The sequence below is a fragment of the Callospermophilus lateralis genome, chromosome 1, assembly GCF_048772815.1.
Source record: "Callospermophilus lateralis isolate mCalLat2 chromosome 1, mCalLat2.hap1, whole genome shotgun sequence".
Classification (NCBI taxonomy): domain Eukaryota; kingdom Metazoa; phylum Chordata; class Mammalia; order Rodentia; family Sciuridae; genus Callospermophilus; species Callospermophilus lateralis.
Window position 1 is genome coordinate 101,876,476 of NC_135305.1, and position 24,956 is coordinate 101,901,431.

Sequence of the window (24,956 nt, forward strand, 5' to 3'; positions counted from 1 at the left end):
GCTCTGATTTCTGATCGCCCTCTGTCCTTTTTGGTCACACTTGGGAATAAACCACCACAGGATATGGAACTTCTTTGGGACAGCACAAACCTTAGCTCCCCGGATTCCTGCAGTGGATGCAAAGCCGAAACATTGGAACTCTCCACTGAAGACACTGGAGCCTCCAGGTAACATTGGCACATCATCTCTAATAGCCACGTTAGTGTGCATCTGGAAAGGAGGTCTCTGAAGACCAAGGCAAACATTTGGCACAGAAAAGAGGCACTTGTGTGTGGTGCATCGATAGGAGCTAAAAGTGGAGGGGTCTACTTGTGCTCGCTCTCTCTCTCTCTCTCTCTCTCTCACACACACACACACACACACACACACACACACACACAATGATGCCCATCATGATTCAGGTGGTTCCAACTCTGCGTGTAGCTACGTCATCCTCTACCCATCGCTTTAAAACAGAGAATCCACCATTCACATTTCCAAACCCCAGTTTAACAACTGTAGCCTGTGGTATCTGTGTGGCCTACCAGCTAGGACTGAACTTTTAAAAGCAAAAGAACGGGAATTTCAGAATGTGACACAATGCAAACGACTGGAGTGTCCGCAGGACACACCGGATTCTGAGGAAGGCAGATGGAGGCTCTGTCTCCAAGTGGCCTAGCTCCTCTCTTGCTTTGGGGAAGTGCCAGGGTCATCGGCATTCTCCAAACCTCTGGTTGCTGACTGCCCTGGAATACACATCTAAGCATGGATTAGGTGGCTAAGAGGATGCAGCTAAGTGGCATCCAAAACAGCCTCTAGGCACTAGCATTCATGCTTTCCCTCCTTTCTGTCCCCACATGCCATGGCACATAGGAATCCACCAAGAATCCAAAGGTGCTGCCAGGAGCAGTATCCTAAGAGTTGACAACAGTGAAGCCCAGGCCTGAAGGTGACCCCCTATCAAGCCCACATAGGGAATGTTGAGATTGACCCCAATGTTTCCCACCACCCACCCCACCCCCACCCTGGACTTTCCCCATCAAAAAGGAGCTCATCCTCCATCAGAAGACACATCCCCCAGGAAGCACAGGTGAAGGCTGCGTGAGGCAAAACAACCTTTTGGCAGCACCACATGTGGGGGACTTCAGGGCATCACCCTAAGTCCACAGCTCACCTACTTCAGGGGCCAGGGGCCTGTGGTGTGTGTCTTACAGGAGGATGAGTCTCTTAAAAGTCACAGCTTGGCCGGCTGCAGCATTTGACACTGGTACAGTATAGCAATGGCAAACTGATATATAAATAATTTGGCATAAGTAAAATATAAATTACATAGAAATGGCATTTTCGTTTCTGTTTTCTCATTTCTCCCTTCAGGGTCCTCCCCGGCCTGCTCGCCATATGTAAGCGAGAGTGTAGAGTCGTCACCACGACATGGGTGGGGTCTGACATCCCCTGCTTCTCCACAATGCCAAAAGGTCCTCACCGCCCCATCCTCACAGCCCGCACCTCCTTCACGTCCCCGCCGTTTCCGGAAGGGTCTGACCTACGCGAACCTTCGTCAAACATTCATCCCCTCCTGGATTTTGTCAACATCTCTGTGGTGGGAAGACCAAGGTGAGGGAGACCACTGGCCTTGGGCATTCATGGGCAGGGGTGCTTCTGCCGATGGCGAGGTGCTGTGATCACTCAGCTTCCTGCCAAGAGAGCTGGGTGTTTCTCATTCTCACAGATGCTGGTGTGCTGGGAACCTTCTGGACCCTCAGTAGGCACGCCCTGTGCCCATTTCTTTCCACCCAAAAAGTACCCGGCTACAGAGATGTGTAGGACGAGAAGTTACTCTCAGAGAAGGCCAATGCGTGGCGACGTTGTTTGTTCTTGTTTGGTAAAGTTGGCAGATCTCTTTCCCCTCCTGGGCCTAAAATGCCACGATTATCAGTTTGGTATAAATTGGGAGTCCCACCTGACCCCACTGCTGTCTTGAAGGTTGTGAGAGGCATCCAGTGGGTCTGGGTTAGGAGGGACTCTCAGATCTTCTTTGGGGAGCCAATCATGACCTTTGACACAAAGTTGACGATGGCGCTGGCGGGTTGCTCAGGGTCGTGCTCGGCAAACAGGTGGCATACATTGTCTGTGGCACTGCCCTGCTTCCGGGCCACAAAGCCAAAGACTCTGCAAAAGGAAAGTCCAAGTGAGAACAGCCCTCTGGCCTCCTGCAGAGGACAAGCAAGCTGATAAGCCTCCACTTTCTCTGGCTACTAGTGGCAACGTAAGGAAAAGCTACCATATGTTTGGCACTGGCCAGGTGCCTGTCCACACACTTTCACCTGTAAAACTTATGGACCTGCAGGTAAAATGAAGGAGTTCTGCTCTAAAAGGAGGAGCTGGAGTTGACCAAAGGGGAGTGACAGCCCCTTGCCCTAAATCAAAGATGAGTCTCAACTTATTCCACAGTGACTTCCCCATTCAAGGCTGGAATCCTCCAGGCAATGTCCAGGCAGATTCCTGAGCTTCAGTTGAACATGCAGGACTGGAGACCCCAAGAGGAGGAGCAGGGCCTCAGGGACTCCTGAGATGATGCCAGCTGCCCCCAGGCCTTTCCCTGACTTGGACTCCCCCACCCCGGCCCTGGCTCAGGTCAGAGGGGAAATATTCCAAGAACTCTTCTGAGGCCTCACAAGCCCGCAAAACCGGGTTGCAAACTATGCCCAGTTCGGGAAGCTGTTTAAAAAGAACACACATCTAATTATTTTTCTAAGAATTGAAGCCATTATCTTAATAGGCTTTTAGGAGTCCTAAACTTAACACAATAACAACCATTCTCCAAATCTAAATCTCTGGCAAAGATCTTTCTTCTCTTTCTTGGAAAAATGAAGGACTTTTTGTTTCCACTTAGCAGTTTCCATACCGCAGAAGGGACTGGCCAAGGACACTCAAGTAACCCCGATGGAGTCAAAAATTCCAAGCAGATGAAAGCCCCATGCTAACCTGCCAGTCCGAGGGCAGAGTTTGCCCAGAATACACTCCCTCTAGGGGGTTGGAAAAGGCCCAAATCACTGATCAGCTCCCTAGACTAATGAGGAACCTGAAATAGGAATCTGAGGGAAGGAGGACCATGATCAGACAATTGTGGTCATTCAATTTAGACTACACAGAGGAAGCCAACCTGGGAGTTGCTGTTACATCTCTGAGTGGGAGGTTAGGATGTGGTCCCTCTGAGGTAATGCTGGGCTTGGAATAAGCCCCTGCCCAACAATAGGGAGATGAAGACTCCTCCCTTGCCTTTGGTATGCTGAGCATAAAGCTCTGCCTTCTAGCTCAGAGGACCTCAGCTCTACTCTGCAACACTCCTGCCCTCAAATGGCTGAAGAGCCTGAGCAATGCATATGGCTGCACATATCCCAGGACAGTCAGCCGGTGGCGCAGGGCAGTGAACAGCACCCAGCCTTTCCTCCATAAGGACCACACTTTTCCTTTCTTCCTGTTTCTTTTCTTTTTAAAGCAAATGATCCCATTGACACGACTCTGTTATTTTCTCATAAGGAATCCTCTTTGGAAAGTGGAACAGAATTCAACAACTACAAAAACAGAAAGAATGGAAGAAAATGCTGGCAACTTACTTGGAAGAAGGGCCATCTTTGATCCACCTTATGCATTAAAGAGAAAAGAATTGCATTAATTTTTAAAATTAAATGGTGAAATGAAGTACACATCTTGCTTAATAAAAATGCAAATATCTTACTTCCTGTCTTGTGGGTCCAAGGCACAGAAAATCACCGTGTTCACGGGGTAATGCCTCCGGAAGAAGAGCCTGTGGACATGTGGGAGAGAGAGAACCGATCCCATTACTGGGGTTTAGGGTGATGGGTGTTGTGCTGGGTAGACTTTCCCATTTGCCCATATGTGAACACCACAGAGAGGTAAACCTACTGATAGACTTGTTATTTGGAAAGAGGAATGAAGTACATGCACATTAGCAATCAACAGAGGATATTAAGTTGAGCAGAATGATTTCCAGAAGTAGCCAACAGCAGTACCATGTAAGGTGAAACTGTCAGCTGATGGAAATGGGGATCTAATCAAGGAGTCTTAAGGAACTAGAGGGGTGTGAGATAGACACAGGAAATCACCTTGGGTCTCACCAGCCTCTTCTGATTGTGGGCAGACCATAACTATCTCAAAGCATCGGTCTCCTCATTGGTAAAGAGGGAAGGCATGGTGAGAGCAGTCCACACCCAATATGGTAAGAGATCTTAGAGCACTGGCTCATCCCTCAAGGGCTGAGTCCTGCAGGGTACCTGCCCAGTGCTATTTTTTATTTGAGTGGCTCAATTCTGAGGTAGGTTCTTTGATATGGGAAGAAATTTTTCCATCTTCAATTTCCCAAGAAGTTTGGGCAGCTGAAGAAATCATCCAGCTTGAGGGATAGGTCCTGGAGCAGGCACTACAGGGGGTGGGGGCCTGCCAGGACAGCATCATAGGCAGAGGGCTTGAGCTGGTCTACACGGTGTCCTGTGGGTACATGTGTCTGTTGAAAGGGGCCCTGCCACCTCATTGTGTTCTTGGTTGATAACCTGCCTTCCTATTCGGTCACACAATGCTGATTTCTTAACTAACACCTTGTTAATTGTATCTGAAATATTGTTGATCCTGAGGTCAAAGGCTCCTTGGGTAAGAGACCTCAAGGAGGGTCAGTGGGAGGACCAGCCTGTGACTACTCCCTGCTGGTCCTGGAGAAGTAAACATGTGCTCCAGTGTTAACTAGCAACAGCAACAACCTGGACCAGAGTCCTTTCAACTCCACCAAAGCAAACAATATGTATCAAGACCATACTCTCATCTGAAACCAGATGACCACCAGAATCAGGGGATTCTCATCATAGCCTCAGAGTATCTTTAAAGCAATGCAGTAAAAAAAAAAAAAAAATTGTTGTATTTGCAAATGTTTCATAGGTAATATTCATAGCACCAAATATCTTTCTTCTTTAATTTTACTAAGTTTACGCAACTTTCAGGTACTAATGATTTATGTGAGGTTCCTGAGACTTATTTAATGACCTATTTAAAGATAGGCAATAGCCTGGGGAGAGGTTGGATTACCAATAACCTCAAGGAACACTAGGTTTTATCTGGATGACCATTCACACCAGAAAAGAGCAAGGGGGGAGGTGGGGGAGGTTACATTCCCAGCTGGGATCAGCAGCCCTGTCCCTAGACATTCCCATTCTCCCCCAGCAGTACTCACTTCCTCTGATTGTCCGTCAGGGTGATGCCCTGGGCAGACACTTTGAAGTGCACTACCGTGGACACTGGGGGTGGCTCCTGAACCAGGGTCATGCTCAGGGCCTTCTGGACTGCCTGATGGCCAGTGAGGGACTCCATCTCCACGGAGTTCAAGTACCACACGTTGCAGGCTGCAAGACACCAAAGGCACGCAGGTTAGTGGTGACTATAGGGTGATATATCTACTTACACACTGGTGGTTGCTGACATGTAGAGGTTGAATTTATGATCAACTTGCACATGTGATCTGTGCTGGGTCCATTTAAAAGCAAATGTCCTTTACTCCAATTCTGAAGGAGTAGACAGTGAACCACACAAAGATGCACTTACCTCAGTGCCAACATGGAGATTGAACAAGTTACCAGAGCACAGCCCAGCTTTGCCACCCTCCGTCAGAGGGAGGAATGCTCCATTCACCCTGTTGCAGATTTAAACTTGGTGTCTAGGGGGCCTTGAAGTACCTTCTCTGGCCTCAGTGGGGATTTGGATAGCAGATTGGACACCAAAGCCCAGCACAGTCAGAGAAAAGGGAGCCCAGAGGTCCTCCAGGTAGCATAGTGAGGAGACCATGTATTATGGAATCCAAATAACTGTTCTGCCCCAGATTGTTGAAAGGGTATTCAAAAGGGGCTGCTGAGAGAATGGATGATTTGCCACGCGCTTAGAGTACAGCTTCACCTGTGTCCCAACATTCTACACTGCTAGGGAAGGGCTTGGGGTCTTCTCTGTGGCCATCTCCCCTCAGGCGAAGAAAAATGACTAGATATAAATACGCCTTTGACAACTCTGGCACTCCCTGTTGGCTTATATCCCTGTGGCTGGAGCAAAAGCTAACAAGGGACTTTGGAATGTGGATGAAATCAGAGTCAAAGGGGCAATGTTCAGACTTTGTCTGAAGCTCTCTTACCTCAGGAAAAACCAGGGACTCCTGTGGCCAAAGATGATTGGCCTGTTAAGTTATCATCACCGTGAAGAGGGGGGTGCTAAAGAATTGACGTCCGCTTCCTCAGCTTTCTCTTGCTTTCCCTTCTGCATATGCCCAATTACACTTCTGCCTTCCACCATGAGTTGAAATAGCACGAGGCCCTCACCAGAGGTTCAGGAAATGCTGCCTCCATGATCTTAGACTTTCAGCCTCCAGAACCATGAGCCAAACTAAATCTCTTTCCTTTGTAAACTACCCAGTTTCAACATTCCTGAATATCTTCTATTACTGCAATAGAAAACGGACGGAGATAGAGCAGAACTGCCCTGGCTCATCTTCCTCCTTGCTGTATGCTAGCTTCTGATTGGAGAACAGGGGTGAGTAAGTTCCAGTTCAAAGGCCTCCACAGAATTTCATTGTACAGAAAAAATAAAATGCTCCTCCCTGATCCAAACCAATGCATCGGCTGACATGAATGGTCAGCATTCAGTTGAGCTGCTGCCTCTTGGCCAGGTATTCAGTGAGCAGCTCTGCCCTCTTTCTGCCTTGGAATGAATGAGCAGGGGCCATGCCTGTTGGCAGGTGCACTGATACACAGGACCACAAGGGAGCCAGGGAGAGTGGCAGTCACTGAAGATGCCCTGGGGGTCAAAGCACAGGCCACATGTCAGCTGCTCACCTGTCCCTTCTCTCTAAGGCACCAGCCATAAGTCATAGCTCATTTGTAAAGTTTTAGACATACAGAGAATTTGGAAAACTGTACTTCAGTGAGCACACATAGTTACCACGACAGGGAAGGAAAACAGGGACTGGGATTTACATCAACAAGCTAATCTGAAAAATGAAGCCCCTTCCTTTATCCAAGAGTGGTGAGAGTTTGAAGTGGGTCCAGAAAGAAGCCTCAGACCCTTGAAAGGCCTTGTCTTGAGGAAGGCAGCAGATACCAGAGGACCACCCTCAACCCCAGGAAGCAAACTGTCTCAAAGACTGAGACAAGTGACTCTTACTGTTTTTAAACAAGACTAGGGCTGGGGGTGTAGCTCAGTGGTAGGGGGCTTGGCCAACATGCATGAAGCCCTATGTTTATTCCTAGCATCTCAAACAAAACAAAAACAATAGGACTTCCTGAATTTATACTTAATATGGGGGTTTTGACTGGGATATTAATTTTCTTCTATAAAAAGTTAACTTTGCTTTTACTCTTAATCACCCCTGTAATTATTGAAATGGCACTGTCCCAATAGCAAAATTTTAAAAAGATGTTTCAATTGTTTTCACTCTTTTGAGCTCAACCTAACACCTAATGTTAACAGGAACCCGCACACAGCCCTAAGAGGAAGAGTCTATCCTTATCTCCAATTCATAGATAAGGAAATTGAGGAACAGAGACAGTAAGAAGCATGGGCAGTCTCCCAGGCCCTATGAGCAGGTCACTGTGATCGTGCTGTGACACAATCTTCATGGCGGACCCCAGTGTTTACTGAGAACCTGTTAGGTACCAGGCATTGGATAGGGACCTGCACTAAGGAATTTCATATAATACTCCTGAGGATTACTGGGCATTTACGCTGTGAGGCCCCTGGTGGTGCAGAATTCTTGGATCAGGCCCCAGGATAATCCTTGTCTTTATCATGATGACAGATGCATTCTTTCGGGAGGCCATTGTCACATCTGTACAGAGATGCTGAGAGGCAGGTAGAAATTCGTCATTCCCCTGTCTGGCTGAATTCAGCTCAAAGATTTCCATGGCAAACAGTGCTCTTTTCCATGATTTCTACCCCATCCAGCTGGCCAGCACTGCCACTTGTTGCAATGGATTAAAAATCTATGTCTCTAAAAATTCCACATTTTGAATGCTAACTCTCAAGATGATTTGGGGAAGTAGGACCTTTGGGGGGTGATTAGGTCCTGAGGGTACAGCTTATGAAAGAGACCTCAGAGAGGTTTCTGGTTCTCTTTCCATCATCTGAGGACACAGTGAGGCTTTTGGTAAGCCAGGAAAAGCATTCACCAGCACCCACATGCTGGCCCTCTGATCCTGGATGTCCACATTCTAGAACCATGAGAAACACATTTCCACTGCGTATAAGCCACCCAGTCTGTGGTACTTTGATAAAGCAGCCTGAGCTGACCAGTACACTCATCTTACAGTATCTAGGCAAGAAGACATTCTAGGGGAACTACAAGCCTCAGTGGTTTGCCTCAGTCCTCTTGAGAAAGACAGCACATTGGCAAAAGTCCTTAAAATTATAATTGCCTCTGCTTTGTGCTTACAAAGTTCTGATGAATCAGGTGCATTTGTGAAGTGCTGGTGCACCCTGGACACAGGCTATATTTCACAGCTCATTTGTAAAGTATGAGACATATAGAGAATTTGGAAACCTCTACTTCATACTGTAGATGACAATTTGACAATATTATCAGGAGAATCCACAAAGCGACAAGGAACCTAGAGGTCCTACTTCTGAAAAGATTCAGAAAGGAAATATCCATTACCCACATGAAACAACTAACCTATAGGGGAAGAGGTTTGTGCCACACATTCATTGCAGAGAGAGAAACTGTAAACAGATTACATACAAAAATAAGAGGAGGTTTAAATTAGTCTCCTCAATGAAATACTAAGCAACCAGCAAATGGTAATCATGAAAATTATATAGCAACTTGGAAAAACAGTTAGCAGGTAATTGGAAAAACAGAATAAAAACTATCTTTACTATGATTAGAAAAATAAAATGAAAAGCATATGTGCTATGAACAGAAGCTGGAAAGAAGCCTGGGAAATTGAGAACAGATTTTTAGGAGAGTGAATATTCTACCTTTAATTGTTATCATGCTGATCACGCAGCTATAAAAGAGAAAAGAAAGGGTCTAGAGAGCAAGAGAAAGAATTTTAAATCTAACTATTATGAAAATTCCAGAGTTGGCACAACCAGAATTAAGTTCACATGGAATCACGGGCTACCACTACTGAGATCTGTGCTCTCCTGTAGGCACCACAGAGAGCTTTTGAGTAGGTGTGGTCCAACAGACTGAAGTCTAGTGGGAATGTGGCATTTGGGGAATATGGCTTCTGAAGGAAGGAAGGAGCCACATAGTCATTCCTCAAAGCAGAGAAAGAAACATTGCCACTTTTCAATGTTCATTTAGGGAGGCAGTTCTACTAAGGACATGCCAGGGTGCCAATACCAGCTCTCCCAAAGCCCTGACTCTCTCTAGCAGATAATAGATGGCTTGCAGGGTCAGAGCTGCGCTCCTCCTACCATGCTTACACCAGAACCATCCAAGTCCACTTGACAAGTACTCTTGGTGAGGGGGTCAAGATTTGGCATGACTGTGCCTCATTGTGTTTCAAGATATGTTAAATAGGAAAGTGTCCTACAGACCCACAGCGGGGAGCTATGCAAATTGCTAGATTATTCTGGGAAAGCAACTTTATAACATGGAAAAACATCTCAGGTCCACAAATTATAACCCCATAGTATCATTTCTGGGAATTTTCTTAAGGCAACAAACCAGAATTCAGAAAAGGGGAAAAAAAAAAAAAGAAAAGAAAAGAAAAAGAAAGCAGAATTAAAGTCTTCTTAGTGTTGTTATTTATAATATTGAAAAATTAGTCTAAATGGACAACCATAAAGAGTTGAATCACATGATGGACCATTACATAGCCATTAAAAAATGAGTCTAGTGCTATGTTTGTAAAAACCATGAGTAAGTTCATTATGCAAAGAGTTGGAAGGATTATAAAAGAATTGTACATGTGGCACAATCCCAAGTAGGAGGGGAGATAATATGGACAAATTTGGTTAGCGTTAAGAATGGTCTCTGGTTGGGAGAATACTAACCAGATCTATTTTCCCAATGTTCAGCAGCCGTATGGGGTCACAGGTCTATGAGAAATTCACGTTACCCTTCACATTTATGTATATACCTCTTTTTAACTTCAAGAACACACAGAACACATAGGACTTTTACAAAGAAATTATACTTACACGATGCAAAGTTAAAAAACATAACCACGATATTTACAGGAAATCTATCAGAAGTCTGGTAAAAGCTCCTTTCTTTTCAGGATAATCCTAGATTCCTCTCCTCAACAAGAAACAATTAAGAGCTGAGGCTTAAAACACAATCAGACATTGTTTTGAGATTGGAACAAAGTCATGATGGCCTTGTATCAAATAAAAAGGGATTAAACTGAATGAGACTAAAAGTTTATTCCCATTATTGTGACTCTGCCAATATGTTTGAGTCTTGGTTTGCTCAATCAATGAAGAACGCAGACACGAGAGTCTTAAAGGACTTTTTAGGTCCAGGAGACAGGATCCTGAGTGAATTGAATGACAAATGAAATTCAGAAGCAAAACCCACTTGCAGTGATCAGAGATTGAAATGGTTCCACAATCTTTTTTTTTTTTTGTACCAGGGATTGAACCCAGGGGTGCTTAACCACTGAACCACTTCCATAGCCCTTTTTGAGACAAGGTCTTGCTGAATTGCTCAGAGCCTTGCTAAATTGCTGAGGCTGGCTTTGAACTTGTGATACTCCTGCCTCAACCTCTGAAGCCACTAGGATTATATGCCTGAGACACCAATCACTGGCCTAGTTCCACAATCTGGACACAATGGCTGTTTTGGACTTTTTCTAAACAACCACAGCTACTCCTCCAGGCAAAGATGGAACCTCCCAGAGGTTCAATGTGCAATCTTGATTCTTTGTCACAGCAGCTGCATGGAAATTCAGAGCTATCCAAGTGCTAGAGAAATCAGAGATTTTTAAAGGGACTCAAAGCAGTCATTAATTTAAGCCTCATATATAATGCTTAATTCAGATTATTAGGTCAGACAAGAAAATTCCAAATGAAGTCTTAACTCTAAGAACACCCACCCTTTAAATAAAATAACAAGATCAAAGTTATTGGTATGTATTACATGTTATTTAAAAAAAAATGAGAACGTGTATTTAAAAATGGTATGAGAGAAAGTTTTGATCTCTAAAAATAAGTTACTATAGTAATTTATTATTATTAGTTAATTGACCCATCCAGATAACAAGGAACTCAAGGAGAAAACTGAAATGCTGTTCGTGATGAGAAAATATTAAACAAAAAGAGCTGAATGCAGAGATAAAGCTGCTTTGGTGCTAACTAGGTGGGACCAAAAGACCAGAGCTGCGTCCCTCAAGATATAGAGGAGCTTGGAGACAGAAGCAAGATGCCCAGGCTGACTCCACTTCTCAGGAGCTCAGGCCACTACTTTAGGTGCTCTGTCAGTGATATGGGATGAGATGGCTCCAGCCACACAGGCCCCGTGAGGGAGGCACTTAACTAGCTGGGCCAGAGCAAATGCTCTGGGACTGTGGCCATGGCCTTTCTTCGATATTTTTCTTGGTATATGAATTGCAGTAATTACATATTTGTAAATATATTTTAAAAAGATGGATCTGAGTGAACAAATCAATCAGAATGGATCTGATTCCACAGGCCTATCTTCTAGGTGAGGTGTGTGGGTGAACCTGTATTGGGGAGGCCGTCAGCAAATTCCCATATCATGGTCACCAGAGATATGAGACTGTGCTCACACTCTAACAGAAGGAAGTTATAAGCCTTGGAGGGCTCCAGGAATCACCTAAAACAAACTTGGGGGCTCTGAGCTCCTTTTCAGTGCCTTCCACAGCCTCCCAGCTGAGCCATGCTACAAGGGGTATCCACTCTCACAAAGGAGAGGATCAGGCTGGTGGCCTAGGCCAGAAGAATAGCTTCCAAGGCATTCCTCAACTTCTATTCATTTGTTCTTTGCAATCCCCTTGTGGGCACAGATTACTGTTACCACTTAACAGACGTAAACCTCGGTTCTACACAGCTAAGTGATTTATCAGAGATCAATACTTGAGCTCAGGAAATAGCACAGTTAACACTCTTCATTTTGGAAATTCAAGTTATAGCACACTTACTAGCTCCTGTCACATTTGTTTAAGTTACGGATAAGTTATCCTTTCAGGAGACAGTATGAACTTACCTTTCTTTTAAGGACACTAAGAACATTCCACTTAAAGCCAAAGTAATTTCACTTTGGCTGGGCAATATGCACAATAATATAAAATTTTCTAGGAAAAAACTAGATAGAATGGTACAACATGTACAGAGAAAAGAACAAGAAAAATACCCTCATATTTCATATATCTTCATTGTGGAGTTATAATAGCTATAAATTATTATATAGGAATGTGTCACAAAATTGAAATATTTCTAGTCCAAACTTTCACCAGAATCACAAATTTCTTCTCCAACATTTCTGACAGTAAAATGAAAGACAGTATGAAACACTTCCAATGGGGAGCAAGCAGTTTTGAAGTGAGCAGGACCCAACGTCCTCCTCTAGCTGTGTTCATCCTTCACTTCTGTGGAATTATGATTGCCAAACGTTGTCTGGTTTGTTCAAAGATATCAAAGAACGAAATCATGGAGATATAATGTAATTTTAAGCATAGGCACTCACAACACTGTCAAGATGCCAGTTCTTCCAAATTTTGTGTAGATACAATGCAATCCTTATCTAAATCCCAAGCAAGTTATTTTGTGAATATTAACAAACTGGTTCTAAAGATTGTATGGAAAGACAAAAGATCCAGAATAACAAACACAATATTGACGGAAAGTTGGAGGACTGATACAACCTAACTTCAAAACTTCTAATAAAACTGTAGTAATCAAGATAGTAAGGTATTGTGGGAAAAAAGACAAAAAATCAATGGAACAAGGGCTGGGATTGTGGCTCAAGTGGCAGCGCACTCGCCTGGCATGCGTGCGGCCTGGGTTCGATCCTCAGTACCACATACAAACAAAGATGTTGTGTCTGCCGAAAACTAAAAATAAATAAATATTTTTAAAAAATTCTCTCTCTCTCTCTCTCTCTTAAAAAAAAATCAATGGAACAAAATATAAAGCCCAGAAATAGATCCATATAAAGATAATCAACTAATCTTTGACAAAGAGCAGAGACAACACAATGAAAATAGCCTTTTCAACAAATAGTGTGAGAACAATTGAAGATCCAATTCCAAACCCCGCTACCCCCCAAAAACTGTACCTAGATGTAGACTTTTCACAAAAATTAACTGAAAATAGATCAGAGACCCAAATAAAAAATATAAAATTATAAAAGTCCTAGAAGATAACAGAAAAAAAATCTAGATGAACTTGATTAACTTGGGTTTGATGATGACATTTTAGATATGACATTAAAAACTAAATTTTATTAAGATTAAGACTTTTTTGCTCTGCAAGAGATGCTGTCTAAAGAATTTTTTAAAAAAGCCACAGATTGAGAGGAAATATGTGGATAACACAAATCTGATTAAGGATTGTTATCTAAAACATACAATGAACTCAAAATTCAATAATAATTAAAAAAAAAAACAATTAAAAAATGAACCAAAAGAAAACTAAGAGATACTACACCAAAGAAAATATGTAGATTACAAAAGAGCAAGTGAAAAAATGCTCTACAACATCTGGGAAGTATAGGTTTAAATGAGATATAATAACCATGATCCTGAACACTGACACCACCAAGGGTGGTGAGGACGTGGAATGAGAACCCTCATTCTTTGCTGGTGTGAATACAATATATGCTGAAAGACAGTTTTGCAGTTTCTTGCAAAATTGAACATATTCTTGTCATATGATCCAGCAATCATACTCCTTGGTATTTACTCAAAGAAGATGGAAACTTATATTTACATAAAACCCCGAATGTAGATGATTATTAAAGATTTATTCATAATTGGCAAAACTTGGAAGCAACCCAGATGTTCTTCAGTAGGAAAACAGAGACATAAACTGTGGTACATCCAAACAACGAAACATTACTCCATGCTAAAAATAAATAAGCTATCAAACCATGAAAAAATATGGAAGAAACTTAAATGCATATTACTAAGTGAAAGAAGCCAATTTGAAAAGGCTACATACTATATGATTCCAATTATAAGACATTCTGGAAGAGGCAAAATTATGGAGACAGGATAATAATTAATGGTTGCTGGGGATGAGAGGGAAGGGAGGGATAAAGAGGTAGAGCAGAGTGGAATTTTAGGGAGGTGATAATATGTATGTATGTAATCTGTACATATGATGGATACATGCCATACCCATGTTCCCAAATCCATATAAGGCAGAACATCAAGGAGGAACTCTAATGTAAACTGTAGTTTAGTTACTAATGTATTGATATTCATCAATTTTAACAACTGCACTACTCTGTTGGGGAGGCTGGTAACGTGGGAGGATGTGCATCTACATGAGATAGTTCTGTACTCTCCATGCAATTTTGCTGTGAATCTGTAACTGCCCTAAAAAGTAAAACTATTAATAAAAAATGCTTTAACAAAGTGGCCTGGTCTGTGGAGGGCTGGCTCTGGGTGGTGTCTCCCACCAGACACATGGAAGCCTGGGTCCAACTGTTGACTCACGTCGAGTAATTGTTGAGTCACATCTCTGGAACATTTTTATATTTGCAGCTGGCAAAGCAGGTTACCCACATCCTGTCTTACTACATTTTCCCTTAAACTAAAATACAGGACTTGACATTTATTCTACTGAATTTGGTCTTGTTTAGAGGCAGAACAATATTTCTAGCCTGTGATGCCTGGCCCTGTCTCTGACAGCCGTTCCCCACCCAGCTCTGTGCAACGATCTATAAAAGGAAACTTCCCTCACAGCCCACAGAGAAGAAGGAAACCTGAATAATGAGAGGGAAAGGGAAGTTCTGCAACTAAACTCCTTTTCCGCCCAACAACCAGACGACACATGGAAATTGAAGCTACATTCACTAACCTGCTCCCTGCTTCAACAGCTCAGCGGCTGAGTTGGCTGCTGTCTGGGGAGAATTTTCTGCTATTTCCTCCAAAGGATCTGCAGGAAAGGGTGAGAAAACATAGAAATGAGTGCCGCTCCCCCAACAAAGAGTCCTCAGGACCAAGTCAGACAATTTGGTGACAGAATTCCCGACAGTGACACGCAATGGTCTCCCAGAGCCAGAGCTGAGCGTTTCTGTTGAGGACCATGATCCAGCCCACAGAAGTAATATCACATTCCAAACAAAGTCAGGGAAGACATGGCCCAACAAAACTTGCTTCTAATCTCTGACACAATTTATATGAAAAATTAAATTTCAAAAGCTAAGTCACATCTTTATGTGAAAGTTTATGAGACTGCTTAAGAAAGCTGGGAAATACAATCAAATCAGCTTGTTATTCTATGGGTGTTATTTGTCAAAAAATTTTTATTATGGATATTTTCAAATATCCATAATAATGTTTGATGATAATGTTTGATGATAAAGGTGATGAATGTTTCATTCATCACCTGGATTCAACAATATCAACATTTTGCCTATTCTTTTTTTTTTGTTAGCAGAGATTGAATTCAGGGGCACCTAACCACTGAGCCACACCCCTAGCCCTATTTTGTATTTTATTTAGAGACAGGGTCTCAGTGAGTTGCTTAGCTCCTTGCAGTTGCTAAGGCTGGCTTTGAACTCGTCTCCCCAAGTTGCTGGGATTCCAGGCATGCACTACCTAGCCCAGCCACATTTTGCCCATTCTGTAGCTTCTTTAAAATTAAATGTAAATGGCCTTGAAGGTCCCTTAATCTGAGGTTTTTGTTTGTTTGTTTTTGTTTTAGCTTCAGCCTTTACTGCATGGAAATCTTTAATGAAATCCATGATGTACAGATATCTGTGTGTTTCCAGCTGCAGTGGGGCCTCCTCTTTTCTCCCTGATTTGAACCCTTAGTTCCTCTACTGGATTTATACACAGAACCCATGTCAGAAAAAGAAGTGTAACTCAGCATTAAAAGAGAATAACATCAGGGCATTTGCAGGTAAATGGATGGAGTTGGAGAATATAATGCTAAGTGAGGTAAGCCAATCCCTAAAAGCCAAAGGCCGAATGTTTTCTCTGATATGCAGACACTGATTCATAATGGGAGTTACAGGGGATCATGGGAGAAATGGAGAAACTTAAATAGGGCAAAGGGGAGGGAGCGGGAGGGAGAGGGAATGTGGATAGGAAAGATGGTAGAAAGAGATGGACACCATTACCCTAAGTACATGAAGACATGAATGGAGTGACTCTACTTTGTGTACAATCAGTGACTTGAAAAATTGTGCTCTATATATGTACTATGAATTGCAATGCATTCTGCTGTCATGTATAACAAATTAAAATAAATACATTTAAAATAAAAAAAAAAAAATTAAAAAAAAAAAGTAGTCAAAATTTTCTCAATGGATCTCCTCAGATCTCTGGAAGTGGTGTGCCTTGACCATTGCAGTTGAACCTACTCAGAGCCAGTCCAGCAGTGAGGCCCCAACCATACCTCTCTCTGGAATGAGCAACTTGCAGGGCAAGGCCAAAGGCGTGATGGAATGCTGACACACCAAAGCAGTCAGACTCCCTGTGGAAAGGACAGAAGCAAACCATGGTCAACAACCTCTCAGCCCATTGTGTGCTCAGCCATCCTACTAGATGAAATAAAATTGCTGCAAAGCCTGAGCCTTGCGGTCTTCACAACTAACACATTCCATTATATTGGGAAACTTCGAAGAAGCAAAAAGTTCAACAAGTCAGCTAAGAGGTAAGTAAAGGGAATTGCAGTGGATTCCTAGAACAGACACATCATTGCCAAAGCATAAATAATACATCATACAGTAGGCTGGATCTGAAATGAGATCAAGGTAAATGCAACTTGTACCACATACACCATCCCTACACAGTGCCCCTAAAAGGGCCAGGATAATGTCAAGGCCTTAATTCTTCTCTGTGCCTCCTACAGCTGGCTTCTGCAGCCTTTCCAGCAATACTGTGAGGTTGCAGAGGCCTATTAAGATATAGGTAAGAAAGGATGCTCTGCCGAAACCCCATGTGCTTCTTAGTGCTCCTGGGATGGGATCACACTGGGGTCCAACCCATCAGGACTTATCTTTGTGCAGAACAGGACTATACTTTGTTGACATCTATAACTTCTAGTATTAGCCCAGTGTTTTTTGTTTACTTGCTTTTGGCAAAGTGTTTAAGAATGCATTGTACATTCAGATTATCTTAAAGACAGTATTTCAGATCAGAGGATTCTCAGAAACTGGGGAGTGAAATATGAATGAACCACCACAAAAACGACTGTCTGAAATCTCAGGTTAGCCAGCAGAGGAGAATCAGGCCCCCAGTATTCAGAACATAGAGAGCAATCTCTCAAGGGACTCACCAAAATATGGTTCATTGGAACATCCTTTCAACCGCACTCCCTTTGGGGTACACTCGATCAAAAAATGCCGAACAAGTTCATTGGACAAATCTCCACCTGTGGCAAGAAATTTTGAAAAATGAATCGACTCAAGTGGTACATGCATCCCAATGTTTATAGCAGCACAATCCACAATAGCCAAATTATGGAAGCAACTAGGTACCTATCACAGACAAATGGATAAAGAACATGTGGTCTACATATACAATGGAGTTTAACTCAGCCATAAAGAAGAATGACATCACATCATTTGGTGGTAAATGGGATAGAAACAAAGAACGTGATGCAAAAGTGAATAAGCCAGATTCAAAATCAAGGGTTGAATGTTTTCTCTCATATATGGAAGCTAGAGAGCAATAAGGAATTAAAACAGGGAATTGCTGAATGTGGTGGTGCATGCTTGTAATCCCAGTGACTCAGGAGGCTTAGGCAGGAGGATTGCAAAGCCACTTTCAGCAACTTAGCCAGGTCCTAAGCAACTTAGTGAGATCCTATCTCCAAATAAAAATGAAAAGAACTGGGCTCAGTAGTTAAGCACCCCTGAGTTCAACCACCTAAATAAATGAATAAATAAAATGGTGAATCTCACAAAAATAGAAAGGAGAACAATAGAATAGAAGAAGTGGAGAGAATGGGAGGGAAAAGGGATAGGAAAGGGGAGAAACTGCAGAATGAAATAGACCAAATTTTGTTATGTACATGTACATATGAATATATCACAATAAATTCTATTTTTACGTACAACTGTAATCCACCAATTAAAAAAGCAATAAATAAATGAAAGGAAGGCAGGTAGAGAAAGGGGGTCAGGGAAGAGAGGTAGGGAGACAAAGGAGAAGTACTAACAAGGAAATGGGGCAAATTTCACTATAAGCATCTATGAATATATCAAAATAAACCCCACTGTATGTATAGCCATAATGTACTGATAAAAACAAAAACTGAAGAATTTTAAAAACTGGGAGCATGGTAAGATTTGAAACATAATTTGAAATTTGAGACATAAATGCAAGAAACTGTACCTGAGAAGGCCCCTTCTAAATAGAAGTCTAGCTACTACACTGGGGGTTCACCAAGAATCCTTTAAGAATGGTAGCTGGGTGGTGGGATGAGCCAGGCAGATGGAGAGAACCCCCACAGTGATGATATAATGGGCAGAGGGGCTTTGGGAGGCCCCTCAAACACACTCCAAGAATTCCCAGCTACCCCCACCCTCCCCACCAAAAAAATCAGAAATCTCAAACACTAGTGAATCTAAGCATTTCAGATGACGGATACTTGACCTGTAGTAGGCTTCTAAATGACGCCTACTAAGTGACAAATATTAATTACAGTGTCAGCATTTTGCACAGGCAGTAAAGCTTTACAGTAAAGGAAATGATGAGATTTCATGAAAAGCTGCATTGAATAAAATGAGGAAAAAGGACATGTGGCCATTGTGGGAGGAGAATGCCTCATGACGCTGACTACCATGAATTTGAGTGGGTCTGGATGCCACTTGTGGGAATGAGCCCAGTGGAAATCCTCCTGGCCAGGCACTCTGCACAGCAGGGCCCTGAATGGCTGCAGCTGTCCCATCTCAGGGTGGTCAGAGGAGGTGGTGACTCACTGTGGCTCTTTATGAGTCTGGTAAACCCTGGCCTGTGAAACTCAAATGTCAAATCCAGGGTCTGAGTGAAAATACAGCAGCCGGATAAAATTTCAGTGACAAATTCTGGTGTTCCTGATGTCTGCTATTCTCATATCCTCTATTTCATTGCCTATATTTTCAGACTGAGTCCAGAGTCTGCCTGAGACTGGACGTATGCCTGGAGGTCAGAAAAGTTATATACCACCATCTGTATTTCCAAAAACGATAATGTAAATATAGATTTGCTTTAAAATGTTCAACAGGAACCAAGGAGCCAGGCAGAATCCCAGAGCTGCTGTCCATTAGTGCCTGTTCCATCATATTGACCTCCCCTCTCTACCCACTCACCAGATGTTCTTATCCTGAGACTTATTCCTGCCATAATCATCACCCACCAAATTTCCAAATATGGCCTGCCAATACTCAACCATCAGGGCTAATTCACCTCTTCAGCTACAAAAATCTGCATTTCCACTCCATAGTAGCATTGTTTGAACTTCTTGTGCTGGAATTCTGGATGCTCTATGATTTGATTTTCCAAGGCTTAGCTGTTCTCCCCATCCTGTGCAGGTCACCTCCTTGACTTCAAGATCCCATCAGTACCTACAGTTTGAGGTCTATGCTCTGACTGAGCCCCATGTGCCCTCCAACCTGATTCCCCACCCTTTCATTCACATGCCACCTTCCTTTGCCAAGAGGAATCCATCTTGGCTTCCTGGAAACATCTCTACCATGCCAGAGGTTGGCCCTTCCACAACCAAATCTTCATGTCTTTCAAGGTGTAACTCCAAGGCCATTTTCTCCAGGGATCTTTAAGCAGATGTTTTATCCAAGGATCTGGATAAATATTCTCAGGTACAGTCATAGAGCATGAGGAACCCAGGCAACTGTCTCATTTTCCTTAAACACAAGGAGTTACAACATCTGTGCTTTTCCACTTCTGCTATAGTTTAGATCTAGAACATTCTCCAAAGGTCCATGTATTAAAGGCTTGTTCCCCAGATTGGGAGGTGGTGGGGCCAAATGGTAGTTAGGTCATGGATATAGCCCTTGCAGGGGACAGTGAGGGCCTGGTTCCTTCTTCTTTTTTTTTTTTTTAAATCATGTCCCAGCCATTAAGTGGACTAAAACCTCTGGAACCATAAGTCAAAATAAATCTTCTCTCTTTGTAAGTCAGTTATCTCTGTTATTTGGTTACAGAAAAGGAATAACACACCTTCTAATGACTTGATGATGTTCCCCTAGTTCACAAATCCCAGGGAGGATAAAAGAATCTATTTCCTTTCCTTGGAATTGGTGACAGGGTAGTAAAGAAAGACGAATACAGATAGGAGTAAAAAAGATAGGATGAGGAAAAGAAAACAAAGAATAAACCAATAACCAATAATCCACCAATAATGGAATGAACAGATTATAATATATTCATAAGAGGGGGAAAAGATACAAACAGCGAAAGAGAACAACAGTTGTAAGCTATCTTTAAAATATGACAAGGGAATCCTATGCTGAATCAAAACAAGAACAAAAGAATTGATATTGTATTATGTTTTTCACTTTATAATAAAAATAGGCAATCCTATAATGTTTAGAAATTCTTATTTTGGCAGTTAATGTAAACACATTTTAACATTACATTTTACTTAGTAGTTTACTGTCTGCAGTGGTATTGACATAGTAATTAGAATAGTGTTAGTGTGTATGGGGTATAGAGCCGGAGAGTGAGTGTACTCATAACTATTAGCAGCTAAGGCTCTGGATGTGGAGGGCCATACAAATGTAGAATGGAGGAGGTGAGAAACAGCTTTGTGAAACTATACTTGAATCAGCAGCATCTGGATGAGCTCATGAAGCCTTCAAAAGAGCATACTCCACAGCTCCATTCATTGGAAAAAGGCAATGATACGCTGATCTTGAAGAGGATATATCATGATCAGATCCTGGTTCCTAGGTACCATACCCGAGTACATAGCATCAGGGATGCAGAGAAATGGCTGAGGCAGGGGACGTCCAAAGCAAACCAAAACCATCATTACTGTTTCAGAAGCTGGGACTGCTCCCAGACATAGCAAAAGGTTACAGAGGCAGCCTGAAGGGCATCATGGAGTTAAGTCTGGGATCACAGAATTCCTAAAAACAGTGGGGGTGGTAGATTCTAACAGAGGACAAAGAGGGACACAGGGAGCTTCCTGGCAGGTTCTTGATCTTGGGCTGTGGTTAAATGCATATTTACTTTAGAATCATGTTTGACTATACATGTAGACATTATAAACTTATCTAGGTTGGTTGTATTTCAAGACAAAAAGCAGGAAAAAAAAAAAGGACATCAATGAAAAGCAAACAAGTAGAATGTTACCTTATCCTTAAACATAACTCAGATCCTACTGTGGCCTTACAGAATGTGTTGGAACAACAGCAGTAGAAAGGCATAGTCCTTTCCTTAAGAAGGGATAATCAAAGGACCCTAGATAGGTACCAGTATAACTATTAATCTAAATTAAATTAATCTAAAAATACTCTACCGGGTATAGATATAAGAACAGTGCATCAGGCTGGAGATGTGGCTCAGTGGTACAGCAATTGCCTAGCATATGTGAGACCTGAGGTTTGATTCCTACCACCACACATACACTAAAAGAAGAGACCATATAATATACTACTTTTAATATAAGAAAAGAAAACACAAATTTGCCTGCATTTGGATATACAAATCAGTAAGAAGACACATAAGGATATATTACCAAGGGAGGAGAGGGATGGTGAAGTGGACAGGGTTGAAATGGAAACCTTAGTAGATGCCTTGTTCTATTTTTCTGATTTCTAAATAGTGGAATGGATTACCTATTCAAAACATTAAAAAGTGAACATATAAATAATGTTCCTTCTCAAACAAGGTTAAGTACTTAGGAAAACGTCCCTGAAAAAATATATACTAAGCAAACCTGTGAGTAGTGTTGCAAGTCATCTACCATCTTATTTGCATCAAAAGGAACCAACAGACATTCTGCATCTTAGTTGAAGAAATCAACTCCAGGGGAACTCACCTTTCTTGTTCATCTGCAAGACTGAAGGAGGCGGTGTGGCAACCTTCATGGCCAGGCCATAGGCCCCTCGAAATGAGTGACTGTCTCTAACAATGAATGATCCTGGCTCTTTGTCCTTTAACATGGTAATAGCTAGAGGAAGAGGAAGAGAAAGTCATGAACAACTGAAGAGCGGACAAATATTGATGCCCACTAATGACCTTGGGGATGACCCCTGATGTGTCTGAATAGTTTTTTCACTCCAAAACTCACATTGAAGTTTGATTCCCACTGTAATAAACAGAAGAATGCTCTCTCAGGAAGTGGGTTAATTCTCAGATATTGGAGCATATAACTCATACTAATGTCATAGCCTTGGACTTTGCAGCCTGCAGAACCATGAGTCAAAATAAACCTTTACTCTTCAGAAACTGCCCACTTTTGTTATAGCAGCAGAAAGTGGACTGAGGCAGTCCTTTTCTCTCATCTCCTTTTACAAACTGGATTAGGGAGAACCCAGCCAGGGTCCATCAGTGTGGATAGAGGAAAACCACAGATGCAACAAATTTCCATCCTGTTGTCCATGCTGCTGATCAGGGAAAAGACGGAGAGGAGAACACGGGTTGTCTCACAGCACATGCCTGCCACTGCTGTCAGAGCCAGCCCAGCACAGCCACCTGATACAAGTGTGGCCCTTGAGGGCATGGAACCTGGGGGTGGGAAAGGAAAAGCCTCCAGTCTCCATGTCCCAGTGCATTTTTTCTCATAATATAGTTCATCCATTTGAGGATTGAATATGTATTTTTTTTTCAAAACAGGGAGAATAACCATTTACAAAAACTTTTTTTTTTCCTGTTTCCATTTTGATATGCCTCTCCAGAACTTGTTTTTGTTACTAAAGCAATGATTTTACTGCCTGGTGGTAAGTGGTCATTACAACCTGTGGACTTTAGATTTCCCACTAAATCCCCAGAAGCCAGGGACACATATACACAAAGGGCCCTGTCGTCATGCACCAGGGAAGGGGAGCTAAAGCATAATTTTGCACTCATTAATTTTGAGACAAAAATAGGCTATGGGGCTGCCTATTAGACAAATGCTCAACTGTACAGGGTCAAGTGAGCATGGACTGAAACTTTGGAAATTGTGAAATAAAACAAACCTTTCCTCCTTGTAGGTTGATTATCTCAGGTATTTTGTCACAGTAATAGAAAGCTGATTTATAAAAGGGCTCAGCATGCTAAAGTTGGGAAAACAAGCGCATCCATATAGAACATAGCAAACAAGTGCTCTGCTCTCCACTGGCATCACATCCCCCATGTGGAGGCAAGGAGGTAAGTCACTTCCTACCTTCTCATACCCTCTCCCTGCAACAACTAATTTCACAGACAAGAGAAACAATGGTCTGAGAAAGTACAACTGGAACAATTATACTTCTTTAGATTTTACTTTATGATCCCTTTTTCCTCCTGAGGCATTTTTATGTTCAACTTAGAAAACCCCAAGACAGTTTCTTATAATAGTAACTTTTGACAAATTCCACCCCACAGAGGCTGCTTGTTTTGATTTTTTCTTCTGCATCTCCCTGAAATATCATTGTCACTTTCTTAGAAAAGGTACATTCCCACAGATAATACTTCAGAATTGAGTTGGAAAAATCACCATCTAGTGCATATATTAGCTGTTTTGAGATGCGGTTTACCCAAAAGTTTTTTTTTTTTTTTTTGGCTGATTGGTGATTGAATCCAAGGATACTCCGTCATTAAGCTATATCCCCCAACCCTTTCAATTTTTATTTTGAGAGAGGGCCTCATAAGTTAGCCAACATGTGATCCTCTAGCCTTAGCCTCTGGAGTCACTGAGATTACAGGTGTGCACCACTGCACTCAGCCCACCCAAAGATTCTTCTTTTCGTTTTTTTTTTTTTTTTTCCTGGTACCAGGGGCACTCAACCAATGAGCCATGTCCCCAGCCCTTTTTTACACATTATTAGAGACAGGGTCTCACTGAGTTGCTAAGTGCCTCACTGTTGCTGAGGCTGGCTTTGAACTCATGATCCTCCTTCCTCAGCCTCCCAAGCTGCTGGGATTACAGGCGTGCTCCACTGTGCCCAGCTCAAAGCTTCTTAAATGTGTGCCAAAGGTCAGGCAAATGATAATGTGCTTGTTTCAATGTTGAATGTCCTCCAGAGGTCCCTGTGGTGAAGGCTTGGTCCTCAGGATGGTGATACTGAGAAGTGATAGAAACTCTGGGAGGTGGAGCGCAGTGGGAGATCATTGAGGGCATGTCCACAAAGGGGATTGTGGACCTCCTTGTTTTTGCTTTCTGGCTCGTGATGCAAGCAATTTTGCTCCACTGTGTGCTCCCATCCTGTGTGATGTGCTGTCCTTGCCAGAGACCCAAGGCAATGGGACAACCTAATGTTGGACAAGAGTCTCCAGAACCAAGAGACAAAACAAATCTTTTTTCTTACAAATTAACTGCCTCAGGATTTTGTTATAGTGATTGATAGAAATCTGATCATGCAGATGATAATACCCCTATCATTTACTGTGAATCCATTGGGTGTCAGCCCCAGTGGTTCCTTCCCCTCAGCACCTCTCTCAGCAACCCTAGGAGCAGGACCTGTCATTTCCACCTTCCCAAGGAACCAGATGGTATGTTCTAGCCCTAGTCTCTCTTTTCCTGAATCCTGTTGCTTCAGTGACATAGCACATTGTGGGGGTGGGGGCGCGTCTAGCCGGCGCTCCATCATGTCTAGAGGACTGTGCCAATGGGGGATGATCTATGCAGAATCCTCTAGGACAGTGGACTCACAG

The 24,956-nt window shown here is 42.6% G+C and overlaps 1 protein-coding gene across 1 annotated transcript in view; it reads right to left on the minus strand.

Annotated features, from left to right (window-relative positions):
* Positions 1–1,018: 1,018 nt before the first annotated feature.
* Positions 1,019–24,956, minus strand: part of Tns3 (tensin 3) — a 265,870-nt gene continuing 241,932 nt past the window's right edge. Inside the window, exons 24-31 of the mRNA XM_076836877.2 lie at positions 22,159–22,290; positions 17,449–17,544; positions 16,567–16,644; positions 15,022–15,099; positions 5,222–5,390; positions 3,719–3,787; positions 3,597–3,623; positions 1,019–2,148 (exon numbers count right to left, since the gene is read on the minus strand). Coding sequence (XP_076692992.2) covers positions 2,004–2,148; positions 3,597–3,623; positions 3,719–3,787; positions 5,222–5,390; positions 15,022–15,099; positions 16,567–16,644; positions 17,449–17,544; positions 22,159–22,290 — 794 coding nt within the window. The 3' untranslated portion in view covers positions 1,019–2,003. The remainder of the gene's footprint in view (positions 2,149–3,596; positions 3,624–3,718; positions 3,788–5,221; positions 5,391–15,021; positions 15,100–16,566; positions 16,645–17,448; positions 17,545–22,158; positions 22,291–24,956) is intronic.